This window comes from Lontra canadensis, unplaced genomic scaffold (assembly GCF_010015895.1).
Source record: "Lontra canadensis isolate GAN:19392208 unplaced genomic scaffold, GSC_riverotter_1.0 scaffold118, whole genome shotgun sequence".
Taxonomy (NCBI): Eukaryota; Metazoa; Chordata; class Mammalia; order Carnivora; family Mustelidae; genus Lontra; species Lontra canadensis.
In genome coordinates this window covers 521,187-540,347 of record NW_022631112.1, presented here as the reverse complement: position 1 = coordinate 540,347, position 19,161 = coordinate 521,187, and the positions used below count along the sequence as shown (strand labels likewise).

The following is a 19,161-nucleotide window of genomic DNA, read 5'->3' as shown; positions in this document are numbered from 1 at the left end:
AGGCAGTGTCTTCCTTGTTCTTCACTGTACTTGCAGTGCCTAGCATGCTGCTGGCCATGGCACAGGCTCTCCATAGACATTTCTGGAATGAATGGATGAACACATTACCTATTCTTGGGTTGGGCTCCCTAACGAAGTGTTGCCTTGTCAGAAAGTAGTTGTGATTATTAAAGAACATTGCACATTTTTGATGGTCAGATCCTGGGCTGATGAACAGCCAAAGTTCTATGTGACATTGACCATCTCTTCCTTGCTGGGGCTCGTTCTCACACAGGGCCTTATGATGCTCATTGCCAGGCAGATTTATGAAACATCTCAACAGACGCTTACATTCCATATGTTACAATTTACACATTCCTGCTGGGGTCAAGGTGGGGAAAGGCATGCGTGCTAATAGCTGCATTTCTCTCATGAACTTTCACATAAACCCTCTTCCCGGCTCCTTTTACTGATACGTTGTAATATACTTTTATAAACATTTTTTCAAGGTCATGAATGAATGCTTCCTAATTTCCCTTTTTAGAGGATTCCAAGTCTAGAAAGTGCAACTAGAGGTTTCTCAGCCTAGCCCCTTCCAAAGGCCAGAACTCTATCTGAACTATTCTAGCAGATCTCCAAAGAAACAGGACAATAACATTTTTCAGTGAGTCGCAGAAGCTCTCATTGTTCTTCCTTTGGTTTCAAAGATACTATGGCTGTATGTGTTAATTTTGGTTTAAATATTTTATTTATTGATTTGAGAGAGAGACAGATTTTTATTTATTATTATTATTATTAGTTATTAGTTATTTATTTATTTGAGAGAGCGAAAGAGAACACCCAACTGGGGGGAGGGAAGACACAGAAGGAGATGGAGAAGCAGGGCCCTCAGACAAAAGTGGGGCTCCATCCCAGGACTCCAGGATCATGACCTGAGCTGAAGGCAGATGCTTAGCCGACTGAACCACCCAGGCCCTCCATATGTGTTAATTGTGTAATATTACTCTAATTACACTTGAAGTCCTAGAAAAAGCGCCCTTTTGCCAAAAAACAACCAACAAAATTGCTGACTCTGAATGGCCACTGTTAAGCCTGTTTGTCATGTCAGTGGAAACCTCCCACGGAGTGTTCGCTGCTTGGCAAGAAGGCAGGCCAACATCAGTCTTCCTGTGCCTTCGTTTGCTTTCTGACCTGAATTGTCAGTCAAGCTCTATCTTTGTTCCATTTGTCAAAACACCATTGTTCTTTCTCCTCCCGGTGGCATTTTCATTTCAATTGTTAAAAAAAGCAGAAATCAGTACAGCCTTGGGTTGATGGAAGCAGGTCTTATTGACTGGGCAGCCTAGTCTGTGGCCAAGAGCCAGACTCTACTTTTGTGCTCAGCAGACCATGGAAAGCATCTCGGGCCAACCAACCTCGGCTCCATCAGAATACAACCCAAGAAAGAATTTCTGTCACCCATTGTTCTGTGCTGGGGCAAAGCTTATTGGATGTTGGTTTCCACAACAGGGTAATCTCCCAGGTATGATATCTTCATGTAAAATATTAAGCTGATGAAAAAGCGTGTCATTTTTCTAAGAGAAATGTCTGTTAAGTCTCCATTTCAGAGTCCCTGGACCCAAGTTGTTGAAAAGACAGAGACTGTTTAGTGCTAACCTAGTTTGATCTTATTCAACAGCAATTTCATGTGAGGATGGGATAACAGACATTTTTAGATGCTGAATAGAAATACTATAACTTTGGATACTCTCACTATCATGACTTTTTTCTCCCCACGATTTTTTAAAAGTTATTATTTATTTATTTCACAGAGAGAGAGAGAGAGAAGTAGGCAGGCAGAGAGAAAGGGGGCAGCAGGCTTCCCACTGAGCAGAGAGCCCAATGCAGAGCCCAATCCCAGGACCCTAAGATCATGACCTGAGCCGAAGGCAGAGGCTTAACCCACTGAGCCCCCCAGGTACCCCCTCACTATTTTAAACAGATTTTAAAATTCAATACCTCTATTAGACTGGGCTCTAAATGTTCCTTAAGGGAGAAAAATGGATAGGTAATTCCTTTTTCTGTCATTCCAGAATAGTTGTTGGGACAATTTAATTAATAGATCAATTCTTTTTAACAAGGCTTATTGGGAATCGAACTGGGCAGTTCAGGGGGCTCCTGAAGATCCTGCAAACTTCCAAGAAAGGAAAGCTAATTCATATATGGGCTCAGAAATCAGAATGGCTTTGTATTCTGAAAAGTAATGCTGGAAACTAAAAGGCAAAGAACAATGTCTTCAAAATTCCAAGAGAAAATGATTTCCAATCTATAGCTGTATAGCCAGCTAAAGATCAATCAAGCGAAGGTTAGGATAAAGGCATTTGCAGACACACAAGCCCTGTCCAAGTCCATCTCCACCTTTCTTCACCCTGCTCTGGGCTGCCCGAGGCTGACCTATATGGATTGCCCCAGTCGGTTCCCTTGCCTTCCACGTCTGGTAGGATTTGGTCAATGGGAACATACTGGCAGAGTTTGGAGGGAGTCTGTCATTTTCCACCTGTGGGACTTAAGGCAAATGGCAAGCTCTCTATGCCTCATATGTACAATGAGGATATTTATATGACTTTTCTCCAAGAGTTTCTGTAAGGATAAAATGAAATAATCTAAGAAAATATGTATCGCAGTGTCAGTCATTCAACAAACACTCAATAAAAGTGGCGATTGTTACTTTTATCCTTGTGCCATGGTTAGCCTGCCAAGACCTGCCCACTCTTCAAAGAAGCCCAGATGACCCAAATGGCAGGAATGCTACCATCATAAGCCTCAGAGCTTCACTTGTGAATCCAGAAGGGTTGCAAAAAAACCCTGAAAAAGTAAGAAACTCAACCAAGTCAGGAAGCTTCATGCCCAGCCCCTGAAGCATGGCTTAGGCTGAGAGCATGTTTTTTTGGGTTGGATCCCAGTGGGGTGGATATCCTCCGGCAACTGGCTCCAAGTTCTACCACAACCCTCCGTTCATGTTCACGGTGATCTCTGCCAGAGATAAAGGGGAAACTGGAAACAAGATGCATTTCTGAGATGAGTTGTGATCCCAAATGCCTGACTAAGGACCCATGGCTGTCTTCCTCAGGCACTCAGCCAGCCAGAGCTGTCTCAGCTTTTGAGCACATGACTCCCCGCCTGCATGAAAAGCTCCAGAAAGTCAACATTGGTGGAGTCCTGTCTTTTCATGAAACTGGAAAGTGCCACTTTGCCCCTATGAAGCCATTCTCCTTTTTAAATTGGTCATATTCATTTAGCTCATGACTTCAGGATTGTTCATGTGAGTGGGGGTGAGGAAGAGAGAGAGATGTAAGCAGAAGTTGCTCTTGTGGGAAGAAGTACAAGTGCGAAATGCTCAGCTCAGTAAACATCAGGAACGTTTGTGTACAGGCACGTGTGAACATCTATACATATGTATGAACTTTGGGTTTATAAAGACACATTTTCTTCTTCCTGCGACCATCAGAAATGGCCTAGCTCCGAGATCTTTTGAGAGCCACCTTGTGGAAAACCTGAGTGGACCTTTCAATAGAGCTTCCGCCTGCTTTATCGAGATGCAAGACTGGTGTGCTTGTACATTCCATCTCTCCTCTATATTCAATCCTGGCATGTGAAAATTCAGGTTTGAAGAGAGGCAGAGAGAGGTAGAGGGGGGGATCATTTAGAAGGAGGAAACATCGCCTTGGGATGCCTCGAAATAGCAAATCCTTTCTGTAACTTCCCCGCAGTGTGTTGTCACTGTTATTCATTGTATTTAACAACAACAAAAAAATTAATTTCAGGGACATAGCTATTGTAGGAAGGAGGCTATGCCAGAATTTGGTACAAACAGGAAGGGGGTGGGTCGGACTTCGGTTGACAGTGTGTGGTAGAAACAGATTCCGTGGCAAAAGTCATTTAATTTTACTTTGGCCTACAGATCTTGTCAGAATTGGGCTGGACGGTTATAGACCGTTAAGTCGGATTTTGAGAATAAGCTACGCCAAGGACTGCCGCGGAAGTGGATCCCCAACGTCCACTCACTTCACTTCCTTCCAGACTTCTGATGCCTCACCGTACGCAGCGATGGCTGCGGCTCAGGCTGCCTGTGTTCTCCACAGTCAACAGCTCAAACCTCGTAGCATCGATTCCCTCATCTCAGAAATGGTGATCACAACCGTTCATTAAAGCAGTTGTTATGAGCAGTAGAGAGCATGTATGAGAGAGCCCAGCCACTCAGTAAATGATGGCTAATAACAATAACAATAATAATAATGATAATAGCTATTATTGTGAAAAGAAGAGAAGGAGAAAAATGCAAGAAGGAGGAAAGCCAATTCTAATTACATAAAGAAGCTACCCCACAGGGTCACCTGGGTAGCATAAGAGTGATTTTATAGTACATTTTGAGAAATCGTATTTAACGTTCTCTTCAATAAGCTTGCTCATCTTCCTGATGGAGTTGTTCTTTGTTTCTAAGGTTCAGCGTTTTCTTCTGTTTTTAAGTACACAATATTTTAGGTCTGACGTCAAAAAGCGCATCATCTGTTTTTATCTTTCTCAGCCTCATCCACATCCTTGGTTACTGTTGCTGGGTATCCCGGGGTCACCCAAAGTACTTTTGTTCTAGAGATCTTTCAAAGGAAGCCAAGGGAGCAGTTTAGAAAACTTCTCTTGTTTGTAGACAAAAATATATTAAGATGACCAAGGGAGTGAGGACTCTCTGGGATCATTATTTTTAATGCCTTACTGGACATGTTCGAAATGCTTTTCAGATCCGCTGGGAGTCAAATTAGGAGAAAATCTTCGTTTTATTTGTTTTACATCTTGGAACTTGATCTTTGGTAAATGTCTGCGAAGTTTGCACATTGTGTAACACTCCCCCCTGCCTTACCAATACTGTCAGGATTTCATCAGTGTTAAATAGGCAGCGAAAACACAGGGAGGAGAGGCTTAACGGTTTCTTTGTGGCTTTCTGGTTATCTTCCTTTGACTATGCTACTAAATGCGGCTCTGAAAGGCTCCTTGTGCTTGGGGTTTGATCCGCACTCACTGTAGTTCAGTTCCAAGCCAGAAGAGCTCCCCCTTGGGGTATCCTTGCTGCTAAACCTTTGGGAGGCATCATTGACTAATTCCAGCAAAAAAGTGCTGTCGGTGTGCCAGGCGTCTCTGTCGATCGGGTCCTCTGTAAGCTATAATGATGCTTTCCTATTTTTAACAATGTTGAGGTTAGCTAATTATTGACAAGCCCACCAGAGGCCCTCTCTAAAACTTAATGAAGTGGCCTTTGGTCTTCCCGATTACCGTAGGGAAGAGCTGAGGGATTCTCAGAGCTGGTGTAAGGGAGCGGGGTTATAAGGATTCATCTTCTAGCAGAAGTTCCACGTCCTGCTTCACCTGTGACCAAATCCTGGCACAGGCAGACAGAGCACACTGAGAGCAAGGACCAGGTGTCTCCTGTTCAGTTTCTGGGCCTGTGGTAGGTACTCAGAAAGTGTAAATGAGTGAATGCAGTTACAGAAAGATAGATCTCACCTCCCATAGGCTGGGCCTTAGCGGGAGCTCTGCCACGAACTAGCCAGGTAATCTGGGTCAAGTCGTATAACACTTTATCTGAAAAATGAGGGGTAGAGCTAGATGCTTTTTGAAGTGCCTTACAGCTGTACCCTGCTGCAAACTGCCATTTCAACCCAGAGAAAGATTGTCTTACGTAACCTGGGTATACTGAACCATACCTAGGAAGGTACCGTGTGGGGTTAGGAAAGGAAGTGATGGAGAATTTCTTAGAAAAGCATATTTGGATTCCTCTTGCCCCCCACCATAAATTAAAGCATGTACAACATTTATTTGAAAGTGAAGAAGGGCAGCTGTCTCAAATATTCTCGTCTTTTGAATATGGTCCTGTTGATGAAATTTAGGGGAGAACTAAGAGTCTCTTCAGGGGTTCTCCAAGCATGTGACCCATCTGAGATGAGCAGGTGAATTTTTCTCCTTTTTATATCTGGTTTTCAAACAGGGATGATTAAGGAGTGCCACTGACATTATGCATTCATCTTAGATCTATTTGTGATGGACATAATTAGAACTGTGTTTGGTGAATGCAATTCCCTTAAAGAATTGGGACAAAATTGACCTAACAGATGTGCATGCTTATCCAATAATAACATTGATACACTGTGTTTATTTGGAGCACAACTAAATTGTTCCTGCTGACTTCAAGGTCCCAGTGCAAAATCCCGGATTCAGATCCTGTGGATTTATCACACCCACTGGAGGACACTGGCTTTGCAAACCTCTAAATGGATTATCCCTTTCCATTAGAGTGGGCTCATCCTTTCCAAAAGATAACATCTTGTTTCTCTGGCCTGAATTTCCCTGACTTCTTTCAAAACACAATTTGTGAAAACAATGTGTGAGAACACATGACAATGGGAAGTGCTCAGTGGGATTTCTGCAATAAATATGTCAGGTATATAACTAACTGGTGCTATTTATTTGGTCCTTCAGAAGAAAGTATCGGGATACAATAAATCACAATCATTTTTCAACATCTCAAATTTCTCCAGTCACACATGTATGTTGGCAGGCCTTGGCGGATCATGCTAATTTATTTGTAAATCATCAAAGGAAAGAATAAAACATATGTTTCCAGGCAAGTGAATGGGCTGGAAAACCAAATTGGGCAACAGCAATATTTTCCTACCCTACTCCAGAAGTAAACACGTCGACATGGTGAGGAGGGTTTTGTCCCACTTCTGGTTGAACTTTGGGGGGTGAGATGGCTAATATCGAGGGACCCAGCTTTGTAGTCCTTTCTCACAAAGCATTCCATGATTCGAGAAAAGGACAATCTGCAGCTTGACACGGCGAACTAGGTCAGAATAATATTTCTTAATGGTGATTCCTACAATGTTCTATTAATTACAGCAGTGGTTCAGAATTTTCTGTGCCTTGATAGGTTGTATTTTTAAGTAGGTACTCATTTTTTAAAATTTAATGTGATATAAAACCGAGTCCAAGGAATCCCTACTATGTAAGTGGTGAAAAATGATGTAGGGGAGTGGAAGAAAATATCCATCTATCCATATATATACAGCCCAAGCTGGTATTCAAAGATGATCTTTGTGAACATAAAAGTTTATGCTGCTTTTGATTTGTGTGGTTTAAAAAACAACAACAACAACAACAAAAAACACTAGCAATGTTTAGGGATCTTGGAGCATAACATCAGAGCAGAAACTCTTTGCCCTAACTTCACTTGAACTCTCTGGCTTTCTCTCTTACTGTTTCACATAGACTGTCCTCTTTTGTAGTTCAGTTAGTTTACCCACAATTTCCCTTTGTGGACGGCATCCCTACAGTATGCTTGCCTCTTCTCACCTACCTGTTTCTGTGCCTACCATTTCTTGAGCATGGGGAGAGGCATCTTCCGGTTCCACTGGGGTGGGGTGGGAGAGGTGGGACCTCTCCTCCAGGAAGCTTCTTTTTACCCCAGCTAGAAATGATGATCTCTTCTAGTGATAGTACCCTAAGGCAGGGTTTCTTAACCTCAGAATTGTTGACATTTTAGGCAGGATAATTTTTTGCTGTGGGAGGACGGCCCTGTGAATTAAAGAAAGTTTAGCACCTTCCCTGGCCTGTCTGAACTAGATGTTAGTAGCATCTACTTTCCTACCCCAACCAAGCTGTGACAATCACAAATGTCTCTAACCATAACCAGATGCTCTGTCCAGAGGTGTAGGAAATCATCTCATTTAAGAACTACTACTACCGGGGTGCCTGGGTTGCTCAGTGGGTTAAGCTGCTGCCTTTGGCTCGGGTCATGATCTCAGGGTCCTGGGATCGAGTCCCTCATGGGTCTCTCTGCTCAGCAGGGAGCCTGCTTCCCTCTCACTCTCTCTGCCTGCCTCTCTGCCTACTGGTGATCTCTCTCTGTCAAATAAATAAATAAAATCTTAAAAAAAAAAAAAAAGAACTACTACTACCCTAGGGCTCTCCCCAAATCAGATCACAAATTCTGGAGAACAAGGTCGTGTCCCTAGCAGTGTTTTGGTTCATATTCAAAGTTATTTGAATGATTAATGAGTAAAATATTTTTTAAAATTATCAGTAGGCAGTTTCTGAAAATTAACACATTAGGTTAATTTGAATCAGGTCAGACTTCCAGAGAACTTTAAAAAGTGATTATATTACTGCCTCTTTCCTTTTAGAAAATGTTTGGGTTTTTAAAATTTGTTTGTTTTGGGGTGCCTAGGTGGCTCAGTGGGTTAAGCCTCTGCCTTCGGCTCAGGTCATGATCCCAGGGTCCTGGGATCGAGCCCCGCATCAGGCTCCAGAGAGCCTGCTTCCCCTTCTCTCTCTACCTGCCTCTCTGCCTACTTGTGATCTTTCTCTCTGTCAAATAAATAAAATCTTTAAAAAAAAATTTGTTTGTTTTGGTTTTTGGTTTTGTTGTTTGTTTATTTTTTAGAAAAATAACTATAATTTTAATACTACACCATTGGGTTGAAATGAGAAGTCACCAGAGAATATCTCTGCATCTTTTGAAACTTTATTGTTGAAGTCACTAACCATTTCTCATGATCCTTAGAGGAAGGCTAGTGAGCTGAGTTTCTGTCGGAGCTTAGTGCTAGAAAAGTCTGTCTCTTCTAAAAAAAAATGGGTTTCTTCTCTCTATTTTATGAGAGAGATATAGCTAGTTTTATTTTCCCTTTTTGACTTGGCTGTCAGGAAGCTCAGAACTAAATTTTATGCTCAATTACAGTAATTATCCTCATCTTTTGATTTCTTTTTTAAAAAATGATTTTATTTATTTATTTTTTGGGAGAGGGAGAGGGATAGATAGATAGATATCAAGCTAGGGGGCTGGGGAGGGGGGAATAGGGACAGAGGGAGAGGAAGAGGGAGAAGCAGACTCCCTGCTGAGCAGGGAGCCCAACAAGGGCTCAGTCCCAGGACCCTGAGATCATGACTTGAGCTAAAGGCAGACGATTAACTGACTGAGACACCCAAGCACCCCCTCATCCTTTGATTTCTAATATTAATCCAATCTTCTCTTCTTCTCGCTAGCCACAATTAACTCTTGTCTTTCACCCTTGTTCTAATGGCTTTCTTGAACCTGTCTTTTTTATAAAATAAAATTTTAAGCAAGTGGAACCCTTACTATTTACCATCAATTCTAAAATACTTTGGGAAGTAAAAGGAGAGCAATTAATAATTAAGCTGGGACAACAACTTAAACTGTGACTGTTCTGGGTAAGATAAAAACATGGTGTCACTCTAGAAATAAATAATAAATATAACAGATAACAACAGTTATTCCATTCTTAGGTTGGGGATAATTAAAGATAAACATATGCCCTAAATAGAGAATCAAAGTTATGTGCTTTTTATTTATTGTATGTCACATCTGTTTATTAGAGCTTGATTTTTATTACCTCTTGGGAAATTTTGTAATTAGTCTCTGTATCAGTAGAGAAAAAAAAATCATGTGCTTTCTTAAATGTTATTTAATTTCTACTAAAGGGGAGAAGGAGATCCTTTAGAAATGGAACAGTGATCACAATAGAAGTTTCATTTGTTTGTGATTTATGGAGACTCAGGATAAAGGCACTATTGACCAGTATCAGATTTCTAATGAGTCTATCTTGTTTTTTCTGAGCCACTTCTCATAAACTTTTGTAATATCTTGAGCAGCCAGCTGATACTATGTTCAAGCCTGTTTACAGAGCTATTAATAAATGCTGTGTGGCAACTCCAGGAAGAGAGTCCAACTGTTTTTTTTTCCTCTCCATTGGCTGAAAAGTTTTCTGCTTATTTTAAAAAATACGAGATTACCAAAGTCCTTGATATATGCTGGTTATTCTGCAAAGAAACTCGGTGAAAATAAATGTGATTCTAACTTACAACCTAATGGACTGATACTCAAAAAGAAAAGTCATTGTCAATGCCTTGATTACAAAGTCTTTCCTATAAGAAGGAGTAAGATTTCAATGTGGCACAGGTGAATTTAGAAGATGGGGATTTGTTTGTGTGTGTGCTCAGAATCATGCTGGAATCCAGGTTCTTGGTGGCTGCTCAGTTTTTTGAAGTAAATTAATATTCTCTGATTAGACAAATTGAAAACTTAATAACTACCATTTTTAGATTTCTGACCACATGCCAGGTACCATGTAAGCACTTTACATGTGTTGTGTTAATCTGTTCTCAAAACAGCTCTGTGAGATGAAGGTATCCTTTGCTCCCATTTTTACAGTTATGAAACTTGAGGCTCAGAAAAAATAAGGAAGTCACCCAAAGTCATACAGAAAATAAGGAGGAGAAGAGGACTCAAACCCCAGACATCTGATCCCTAAGCCCTGCCCTTTATACTTTTTCATCCTGCGACAGTAAAAAACAAACAAACAAACAAAAAACTATAAGTGTGAAAAGGTAAAGCTCGGCTCTGGGAGCATGACCAGAGAAAGGTTAACAAGAAAAGTAGCAGCCACAATTAGGTAGCGAGCACTCTATTCTAGGCGTGTTCAGAAAGATTTTAAACACATCTCATGTCATTCTCACGACAGACCCATGAGAAAGGTACTATGCCCATTTTACAAAGTAAGAAACATGCAGAAGAAAGTGATGCATGTACCCCAACACTCCTTGCAACATTTATTTCCCTGGTTAGTTCCCACATTACAGATGGTCCTGATGGCTTTTATTCTTATTATCATTCTCCTTTTACAGATAAGGGTATTGAAAAATCAAGAGCTTAAGTTATTTCCCCAAGGCCATGGTCATTGTCAGAAACAAGATTTGAACCCAGCTGCTTTTATACCTAGCCCAGGATTCTTTATTCTACACTAGGCTACCTACCTGAAATGTGGCTGTAAGGGAAAATGGCATCCTAAGCCTTTCGAGCTGACATTCATCTATAGTCTTCTGTACTGCAAGGAAAGAATCTAAGCTTGACTTTCAAGCAGAAGCTACATATTTTCTGTTTCAGACCTGGGTATAGGACAGAAGGATTTCAATTCACTTCAAGGCAATAACAAACCCAGCTTAAGGTTAGAGTTGTTGGCAAAGGGCTTCTCCTCTTGCCCTTCTCCCTGATTGAACAACAGTGAAGATTTTCGTAACTCACACCATTATCGGTATTAGGTCTACAACTTATCAATTAATGGGAAACAAAGAATAACAGAATCTATAAGAATATAGATAATAGTGACCGTTTATTGAGTGCTCCCTTTGGGCTAGAAAATGGTACATGCCCTTCCTCATCTCATTCTCTCAACTTCAAAAGGTGCTGCTATTTTTATCAAGAGGAAAAAATGGAGTGTTTCGGAGGTTAAGTAACTTTCACATCACTCAGCTGGTGGCGGCGATTTTATTTTATTTTTTTAAGATTTTATTGATATGTCAGAGAAAGAGAGAGAGAAAGCACAAGCGGGGGAGCAGCAGGCAGAGGGAGAAGCAGGCTCCCTGCTGAGCAAGGAGCCCAATATGTGACTGGATCCCAGGACTCTGGGATCATGAGCAAAGCTGAAGGCAGATGCTTAACCAACAGAGCCACCCAGCTGTCCCTGCTGGTGGCGATTTTAATCCTCCCCTCTCTAAACCGCTAGTCTCCTGATTCCATAAAGTCCAGCCCCCTCTAGGTAGAGATCTGTCCAGACCAAGTGATCCATTCCTTCAAACCCTTCCTGCCACACAGCACTAAAGTGAGATACTTACAAACACATTAAGACAGGGCAGTGCATGTATATTTGTTCCCATCCCTGTCATACCTTTACTCCTCTAGTCTATGAATCTCCTTGTTTCTTTGTAGCAGTTACCCCTAGCTGAAAGTATCCAACTTGTTTGCTTGTAATTTGTCTGTCATTCTGGCTGGAATACAAGCAAGCTCGGTGAGAGCAGGGTGGAGCTTGTCCTCCTGCGGCTGGATTTCCAGTCCCTGCCACAACACTTGGCACAAAGAAATTTCCTGATAAATGGTTACCCCAATGGTGAATGAACCCATGAACCCCAAAAGCTGACGATGTCCCTGATGAAGAAAAGGGAGAGTCCCTTTCTCTGGTAAACTCCTTGATTAGAGAGAGATGGGGAGAGAAGAAGAGAGAGAGAGAGGGAGAAGAAAAAAAAAGGCTTTGGAACAGTCATTTCTAAAAGGCAAAGAATGCCTCGGTTTGCCAAGGTTTACAGAGAGCTGTGATTATGAGCTTTGAGAGCCCTTGCTCCTTAAACATTTTGTCTGATTTTTTATCTTGGTAAACCTCTGCTAGGAATTCTGGCAACTCCCCTTCCTCACTCCCCCACCTCTCTTCTCCCTGTCCACCTCCAGTGAATTCACATCCTTCTGCCGACCAGCTGCATATCCGGGTTTGCAGACGGAGGCCCAGGTGGCTCTTCACTAATGGCTCATCCGTTATCTGTGTGAAGAGCCAGTGCCTTTTCTGACTAGATTTTTTTTTAAGCTAAATTGACCTTTTTTAGGGGAAAAAAGTGTTCTACAGAAAGCAGTGTCTTGCTCTCCATTCATTTCTTCTTTCCTTATTTCTTTACTTCTCGTCAAATATATCTTGCATACTTTTCTTCAAAAAAATTGTCTACTGCATTTTCTTACTGTTGAGAATTGTCTTCTGCCATGCTTTCTGAGCCACCAAATCGCTACCCTTCCTACATAGCCGTTGCCTCCATATTCTTAACTCAATGTTTGAATATTTTTACAACACATATTCAGTTTGAAAGATAATACTGATAACTTGTTTTATATGAACATTTATACACCAGGACCCCGTGAGGCACTGACTTCATTGGGATACTTTATGGCTTAATACATCTGAATGATTTATATCTCGTTTTGTCTAAGCATTTATGCTAATAAATTTAACAGATTTCCCCAGCACTGCCTGGTCCTTCGTTTTCTTCAGAGGGTCAAAGTGAGAGGAAAATAAAGCAGTGTGTTACTAAAGAAAGAAGGAAGAATTTGGCCTAACCGATTTAGAACACAAATAAAATTATAACACAAATAAAATCCCTGATTACAGTTAAGCTGGAGCAACAGTGAAAAAGAAGTTCCTAGATCCAGATAGATTTCTGTAATTAAGCTGTTTCTCAAAAGCAGAATAGCAAAATGACAGAATATTTAGCAAGCTAATTTACTAAGGAATATTTTGGTCCCATATAATTAAATCCAACCCTTAAGAAAAAAGAAAAAAACTGACAACTGTTAAACTGAGTGCAGTCGGGAGAGGGAAAGGGATAAGATAAAATCCAGTCTATAAAATATAGTCCATTATCTTTTATAGGTTAAAAAAACACTAAAGAATACTTGGAAAGAATCTTCTGAGATGGAAAGATTTTAAGATTGTGTGGGGATTTTTTTTTTTTACAGGTGCAGAATATAAGTTGGGTTTTTTTTCCCTTTTTTTTTTTTTTCTTTTTCCCATTTTTCCCCCTGTTGTTTGCAAAGTTGAATCCGGGGTCAGGAGTTCTAATTGTAACCTCAGACTGGAATTCCAGATGGTGCGCTTAGGACTGGGAGCAACTCTCAGTTCATCAATTTCATGGGCCTACGTATCTGCTCTGGCCACGGCCCGGCCTCCATCCCCACTGTGGCATTAATGCAGAACAAATTGAGACATATCCTCTATATAATTAGTTCCAGAATTTAAAAAGATTTACGGTATAATAATAGAGGCAGCGCTGCGGAATCCTTTCAACGGGGACTCTCTGGGAGCTTGGGGACCAACTCGCGGTGGCATCAGAATAGACGGGTAACTCTGGCCCTTCCAAGAACTGCAAGCTGCGGGAGAGGGGAAAATTTTGCAGCGCCTAGGCGGCGGCGCTCACCGGTCCTGAACCCCCAAACTGGGTCAGAGAACGGAGTTTGTACTGTAGACGAAAGGTTGTTAAAAAAAATCGAGTTATTTTTCAAATGAGCAGAGAAAGCCAGGGTGGGGGGACAAAGGCGAGGGGTACTCTCTAACAAAAGTCCCTCGCTTACTTTTTTTTTTTTTTTTTAATTTAAAGAAATGAAGCTGGGGTTTCTACTGCAAGCACGGGGCTGGAAGCCTGCTAAGCGCCTACGGAGATGCCGGGGGTAAGCAGATCCCCGAGAGTTGGAGTGGGCAGGGAGGGGAGGAGTAGCTGTTGGGCTGCTTGCTGGTCCTGCGCGTGGCGCTCGGGGCTTAGCCCCTGCCCGAGGTGCTCATGGAGCGCCAGTTCCTCCTGGGCGGCTGGTGGTGCAGCCACTCCTCTTCTGCGTCTCCGGCCCCAGCCTTTGACAGATCGCAGTGCTTTGAGTGTTTATTCAGTTGTCGGCGGCCGCGGGGTGACGCCCGGAGCGCAGCCTGGGAGTACGCGCCGCTCCCTGGGGCCGCGGCTGCAAGGCCGGCTCCGCTCTTGGTTAGATGCAGTTGACAGCCCCGGGGTCAAAGGGGCGGAGGAGGGGGGCGGTTAGAGGTCCTCGGGACCCTCTACCACTCAGCGGTGATTTTTGATCTCCCAATAATTAAGCACCTTCCAGGCCAGGATGACTTTTACCAATGTATCGGAGCCACATGGGTTTTCAGTGTCCCTCTCTCCCTCCCTTCTTTACAGCCCATTCCATTAGCTCTACAGAGGCAGAAAAGGAGGGGGATAAAGGCCTGACTGAGCTAGACGTCGTCGAGAGATGTGGGTTCCAGCTCGGCTTGGGCACTATTTTGCCATGTATCCTTAGTAATAGTGACAACGATTGTAACGTTTATCGAACGCGTGAAACCAACACTATTCTCTGGTCGAATCCCCACGACTCCACGAAGTGGACGCTAGTATTGCACTATCCCATCTCATCAATAAGGAAACTGAGGCTCAGAAAGGCTATGGAAGTCCACTAGGGTTACACAGCTGTTACCCGGCGGACCTGAGATTCCACTCTCTGACTACCAATTCCATCCTCTTAACCACCGCGCTCTACAGCTGCCTTTCCTCTCTCTGCCTGGGCCTCAGTTTCCTTCTCTGCAGACGGGGAGTTGTATTTCCATTCCTGCCAAATGGTGATTCAGGCAAATCCTCTGTGCTGTAAGTCTCAGCGCTGACGGGAGTGGAAAGGTGGATCAGAGAAGGGAGCGGCCAGGTCTCCGCCGCGCTCATTTCCTTGGGCCTCGAGCTACGGAGGTGCCGGAGAGCGCTCACCTGCCGAGGCGGGCAGAGTTCCTCCCGGCCAGATACTCTGTCCCTCCGCCTGGCGGGCTCAGGGGGCCGAGGCCAGCTTAGCGGGCGCGTCTGCCTGGATAACCGCCGAGCTCCCGCAGAATAGGTTATTCAAGGGGAAAAGGGGGACCTCAGTGTGCGGGTTTCCCAGCGTTGGGCCTGGGGCTCCTGGGCTTCCGGGGATGCGGATGGGTGGGGGCGTTCGGAGACCTCCTCTCCCGCGAGGCCCTCCGACTTCGAGCGGTGGCGGACGCGCAGCACTTACTTCCCGGACCTGCGGGTTGCAGGGAACTCCTCCCACCGTTTCGGACTACCGTGCGGGAGCGAGGAGGCAAGCCAGGATTGAAGCGGGGATCACACTACCGCTCTACCTCCCTCTGGGATTCTCAGGCAACAAATGGCGGAGGGAAGAAAAGTCCTGAATTTTCTCGGCCCCCCGTTCTTCTCACTCCACCCCACCCCGCCCCTGAACAAAAACTTTTTTAAAAACGTAAAGGCGCAAAATTAAGCACCTCTGCCCTATCTGGGATTCAAAACCACAAAAGCTCACGTTCAAGTCACCTCCCCCCCAAAGACCCCCAAAACTTTGCAGAAGAGTATAAAAAAGAAACAATCTCGACCTTTTCGTTGGCAAATAAAAATCCCTGACTTTTCGTAAAGGTCTCTCCTTCCCTCGTGGCGCTTGAGTGATTCCTAGTTAAAAACTCCTTCGACGTTGAAATAAAAGTGGTGGGTGTGAGACAGGGGTCTGCGGAGTTCTAGGGGCAACTTGGCCTGAGAAGTTTCATCTGCTGGGGCCTTTCTGCACCAAAGGGACCACAGGCTCATGCCCTCTGCCCAGCTCTCCAGCCCCGCTGCAGGTTTCCAGACTGCACTTGCGAAAGCGTAGTGGGCAGCTCACAGAGTGTCGGGGGAGAAGGAGCTGGCCTTCAGAACCTTTTCAGTTCTTTAAAGAAAAGGTAAAGCTTCTGAGTGGAGACAAGCACAGTCATGCACCAAAGTAGCGCAGAGAGGGGCAGGACCTCTAGATGGCCGGGGGAACCAGCGGGTAGCGCGCGTTCCCGACCTTTGCCCTCACCGTCTCCTGCGCCTTTAGGACGAGCGACCCCAAGAGGAGGGAATTTTGTTTGGTGTGTAGGCTCTGAGCCTCGGGTTCGCAGCCAGAACTCAGGTCTACTTCATTTACTCAGCGCAAGTTCAAGTTATCTAAAACCAAAGCGCAAGAAAATGAAGAGCATGCCACGGCTTTTAAAACGTTCCGTTTCTTTGTAAAACTGCAACTACCATGGTTGTTGCTTCGCTAGGGCTTGGTGGAGAGGTGCGCGCCCTTCCGCGGCCAGCCTGGAGGAAGAGGCCTGGCGGCCACCGGCTTCTACCCGCCCGCGCTCCTGGCGGTTCCAGGCTGCGCCGTCGCCGCTGCCTCCTGGGCGTTTCCACGAGCCCCGAAACGCACTCCTACCCGGGTTCCCAGCGCTTCTCCTTGCCTAGGATCCGCAACCCCTTAAATCCTGACTACTGTGGAAGAGCCAAAAACCGAAACAAAACCTCAAACACCCGCCCTGAGGCGTGCGGGGCTCCCACAGAGTGAAGAGAGGAGTCTGATGTGGCGAAGTTCAGCGCTCGGAACTCCCAACGGTGAGAACACTGCCCTGGACCGTGGGCCACTAAGGGCTTTCCCTCGTGGTCCTCCTAACTGGTTTGCGTCCCCTCATCAGTCACTGCTTATCCAGAATGGTATCCTCCATCGTGAGCGGAGGCCGAGGGCGGCGGGACTGGCTGCAGGAGACAACCTTTCCCGGGGGGACTTGGACTTGGAATCCGACCCACCTCTCAGCCTCCATACTGGGCTCCAGGATTCTCCGATCAGAATGCGTGCAAGCTCTGGGTGTTCCCCTAAAGGCTTTCCCGGCTTCACCGAATTAGAGTTAAATATCCCTCACTAGGAAAGGAGATTAAGTACCGCTGACACCAGTTTTTAGGCAGGCGACAACTGCCTTCGTCTGGGCACAAACCTCATCCAGTAACCAACTACCAGACGATCGAAATATGCCTTTTATCACAGCTGAAGCACCGCGCCCCCCAGGTCACCCACGTTCACCTTGCGCGTGGCCTCTGGAACCCATAAAGTGTGACACCCACCCCAAGTGAACCTGAGATTACGGCCACCACTCCTGCCCGGCGGCACAAGAAGCAGGAGCTGGACTTTCGGGCTCTGAGTAAAGGAATTGGCCTCTCTGAAGCTCCGGAAAGTTTTCAGTGCTTTCCTGAAGTTCCCGCCCTCGAGGAGCTCACCTGCCCCTCCCTTGAACCCGCCCTCTCAGATTAACACCCCCCCGCCCGCCACCTCCACCACCACACACACGGGGATACCGTGGGGACATTCGCTGCTCACCTGGAGAGACTCGCCAGTGCCCCGAGACTCCCACACTTGCAAAGGCCGAGAAGGGGAGGTGGGGGTAGGCTGCGTCCCGTAGGCGGGCTGAGAGCGCGTGGCTGGTAGGAGAGGAGGGTGTCTCCCAGAGGTACGCTCTCTCAAGCCCGCCCCCCACCCCCGCGGCGAGGGCGCCCCCACCTAGCCGCGCGCGCTGCTTGGCCGGGTTTAGGCAGCGGTGTGAATGGAGCGGCCGAGGCTCCTGGCTCCTCCTCCTCCCCCGCCGCCAGCCCCTCTTATTTGAGCTTTGGGAAGCTGGGGGCAGCCAGGCAGCTGGGGTAAGGAGTTCAAGGCAGCGCCCACACCCGGGGGTTCTCCGCAACCCGGTCGTCTGTGCGCTCCCCCCTTCCCACCCGCCCTCCCACTCACTCATTCACTCACCCACCCACCCACCCAGAGACGGGACCGCAGCCCAGGAGCCGGGGCGCCGCCGCCTCCTTGCCGCGATCCTGGACTTCCTCCTGCCGCAGGAGCCAGCTTCCACGTGTGCCCCGGAGCCGGCGTCTTCACACTCGCTCCGCTCCGGGTCTGGGTGCCTTCAGCACCCCGAGCAGCCGGGGCTCCGGGGCCCAGGCGGCCTCTGGGCCAAGTTAGGTGCGGCCGAGTACAGCGCCGAGCGTCTGCAAGGCCGAAGGAGCCGCGGGGCATCCGGGGCTGAGCCGCAGCAAATGGGCTCTGACGTGCGGGACCTGAATGCGCTGCTGCCGGCGGTACCCTCGCTGGGTGGAGGCGGTGGCTGCGCCCTGCCCGTGAGCGGCGCCGCGCAGTGGGCGCCGGTGCTGGATTTTGCACCCCCGGGCGCCTCGGCTTACGGTTCGCTGGGCGGTCCTGCGCCGCCGCCGGCCCCGCCGCCACCCCCGCCGCCGCCGCCGCCTCACTCCTTCATTAAACAGGAGCCGAGCTGGGGCGGCGCGGAGCCGCACGAGGAGCAGTGCTTGAGCGCCTTCACCGTGCATTTCTCCGGCCAGTTCACCGGCACAGCTGGAGCCTGTCGCTACGGTCCCTTCGGTCCTCCTCCGCCCAGCCAGGCGTCCTCCGGTCAGGCCAGGATGTTCCCCAACGCGCCCTACCTGCCCAGCTGCCTCGAGAGCCAGCCCGCTATCCGCAACCAGGGTAAGCGGGCCGGGGGAGCGCCCTCTACACGCGGGGTGGCGCCGGCGCTGTCGCCGCGCTCTAGCATTCCCCGGTCCTATCCCTTCCCTGACCCCGGCTCTTAACCGGCTGCCCCCCCCACCCCCACCCCAGACCGTGAGGGTAGCGGAAGCAGCGGCTTGGGGAGAGGAGGCCGGGGAGAGGGAGTACGTGCCGGCGGAGGCCCCTGACATCCTGCAGGGCCGGGAGCCCGACTGGTTCGCATGAGCCGGGAGGTCATCTGGGGCCCCTCGGACCCCAGGAGATTCCAGGACTGCTGGACTCCGAGGGAGTCGGAAGGGGGAACCGGTGCAGTGTCTGGCTCTGTCTCAGGAAGGTGCTCTGTGGCTCAAGGCACCACGGGACTGTTACTAGGCACTGGAACTTTGTAGATTTCAGACTGAGCAGCCCGTGTTCCTACCCCGCACGGAAATGTCAGGGGC

The 19,161-nt window shown here is 46.7% G+C and overlaps 1 protein-coding gene and 1 long non-coding RNA gene across 2 annotated transcripts in view; one reads left to right on the top strand and one right to left on the bottom strand.

Moving 5' to 3' along the window:
- Positions 1 to 17,591, bottom strand: part of LOC116857125 — a 65,973-nt gene extending 48,382 nt beyond the window's left edge. Inside the window, exon 1 of the long non-coding RNA XR_004380700.1 lies at positions 17,549 to 17,591. This is a non-coding gene — a long non-coding RNA (uncharacterized LOC116857125). The remainder of the gene's footprint in view (positions 1 to 17,548) is intronic.
- Positions 17,592 to 17,621: 30 nt separating this feature from the next.
- WT1 (WT1 transcription factor) overlaps positions 17,622 to 19,161 on the top strand; it is a 48,779-nt gene continuing 47,239 nt past the window's right edge. Inside the window, exon 1 of the mRNA XM_032841014.1 lies at positions 17,622 to 18,700. Coding sequence (XP_032696905.1) covers positions 18,256 to 18,700 — 445 coding nt within the window. The 5' untranslated portion in view covers positions 17,622 to 18,255. The remainder of the gene's footprint in view (positions 18,701 to 19,161) is intronic.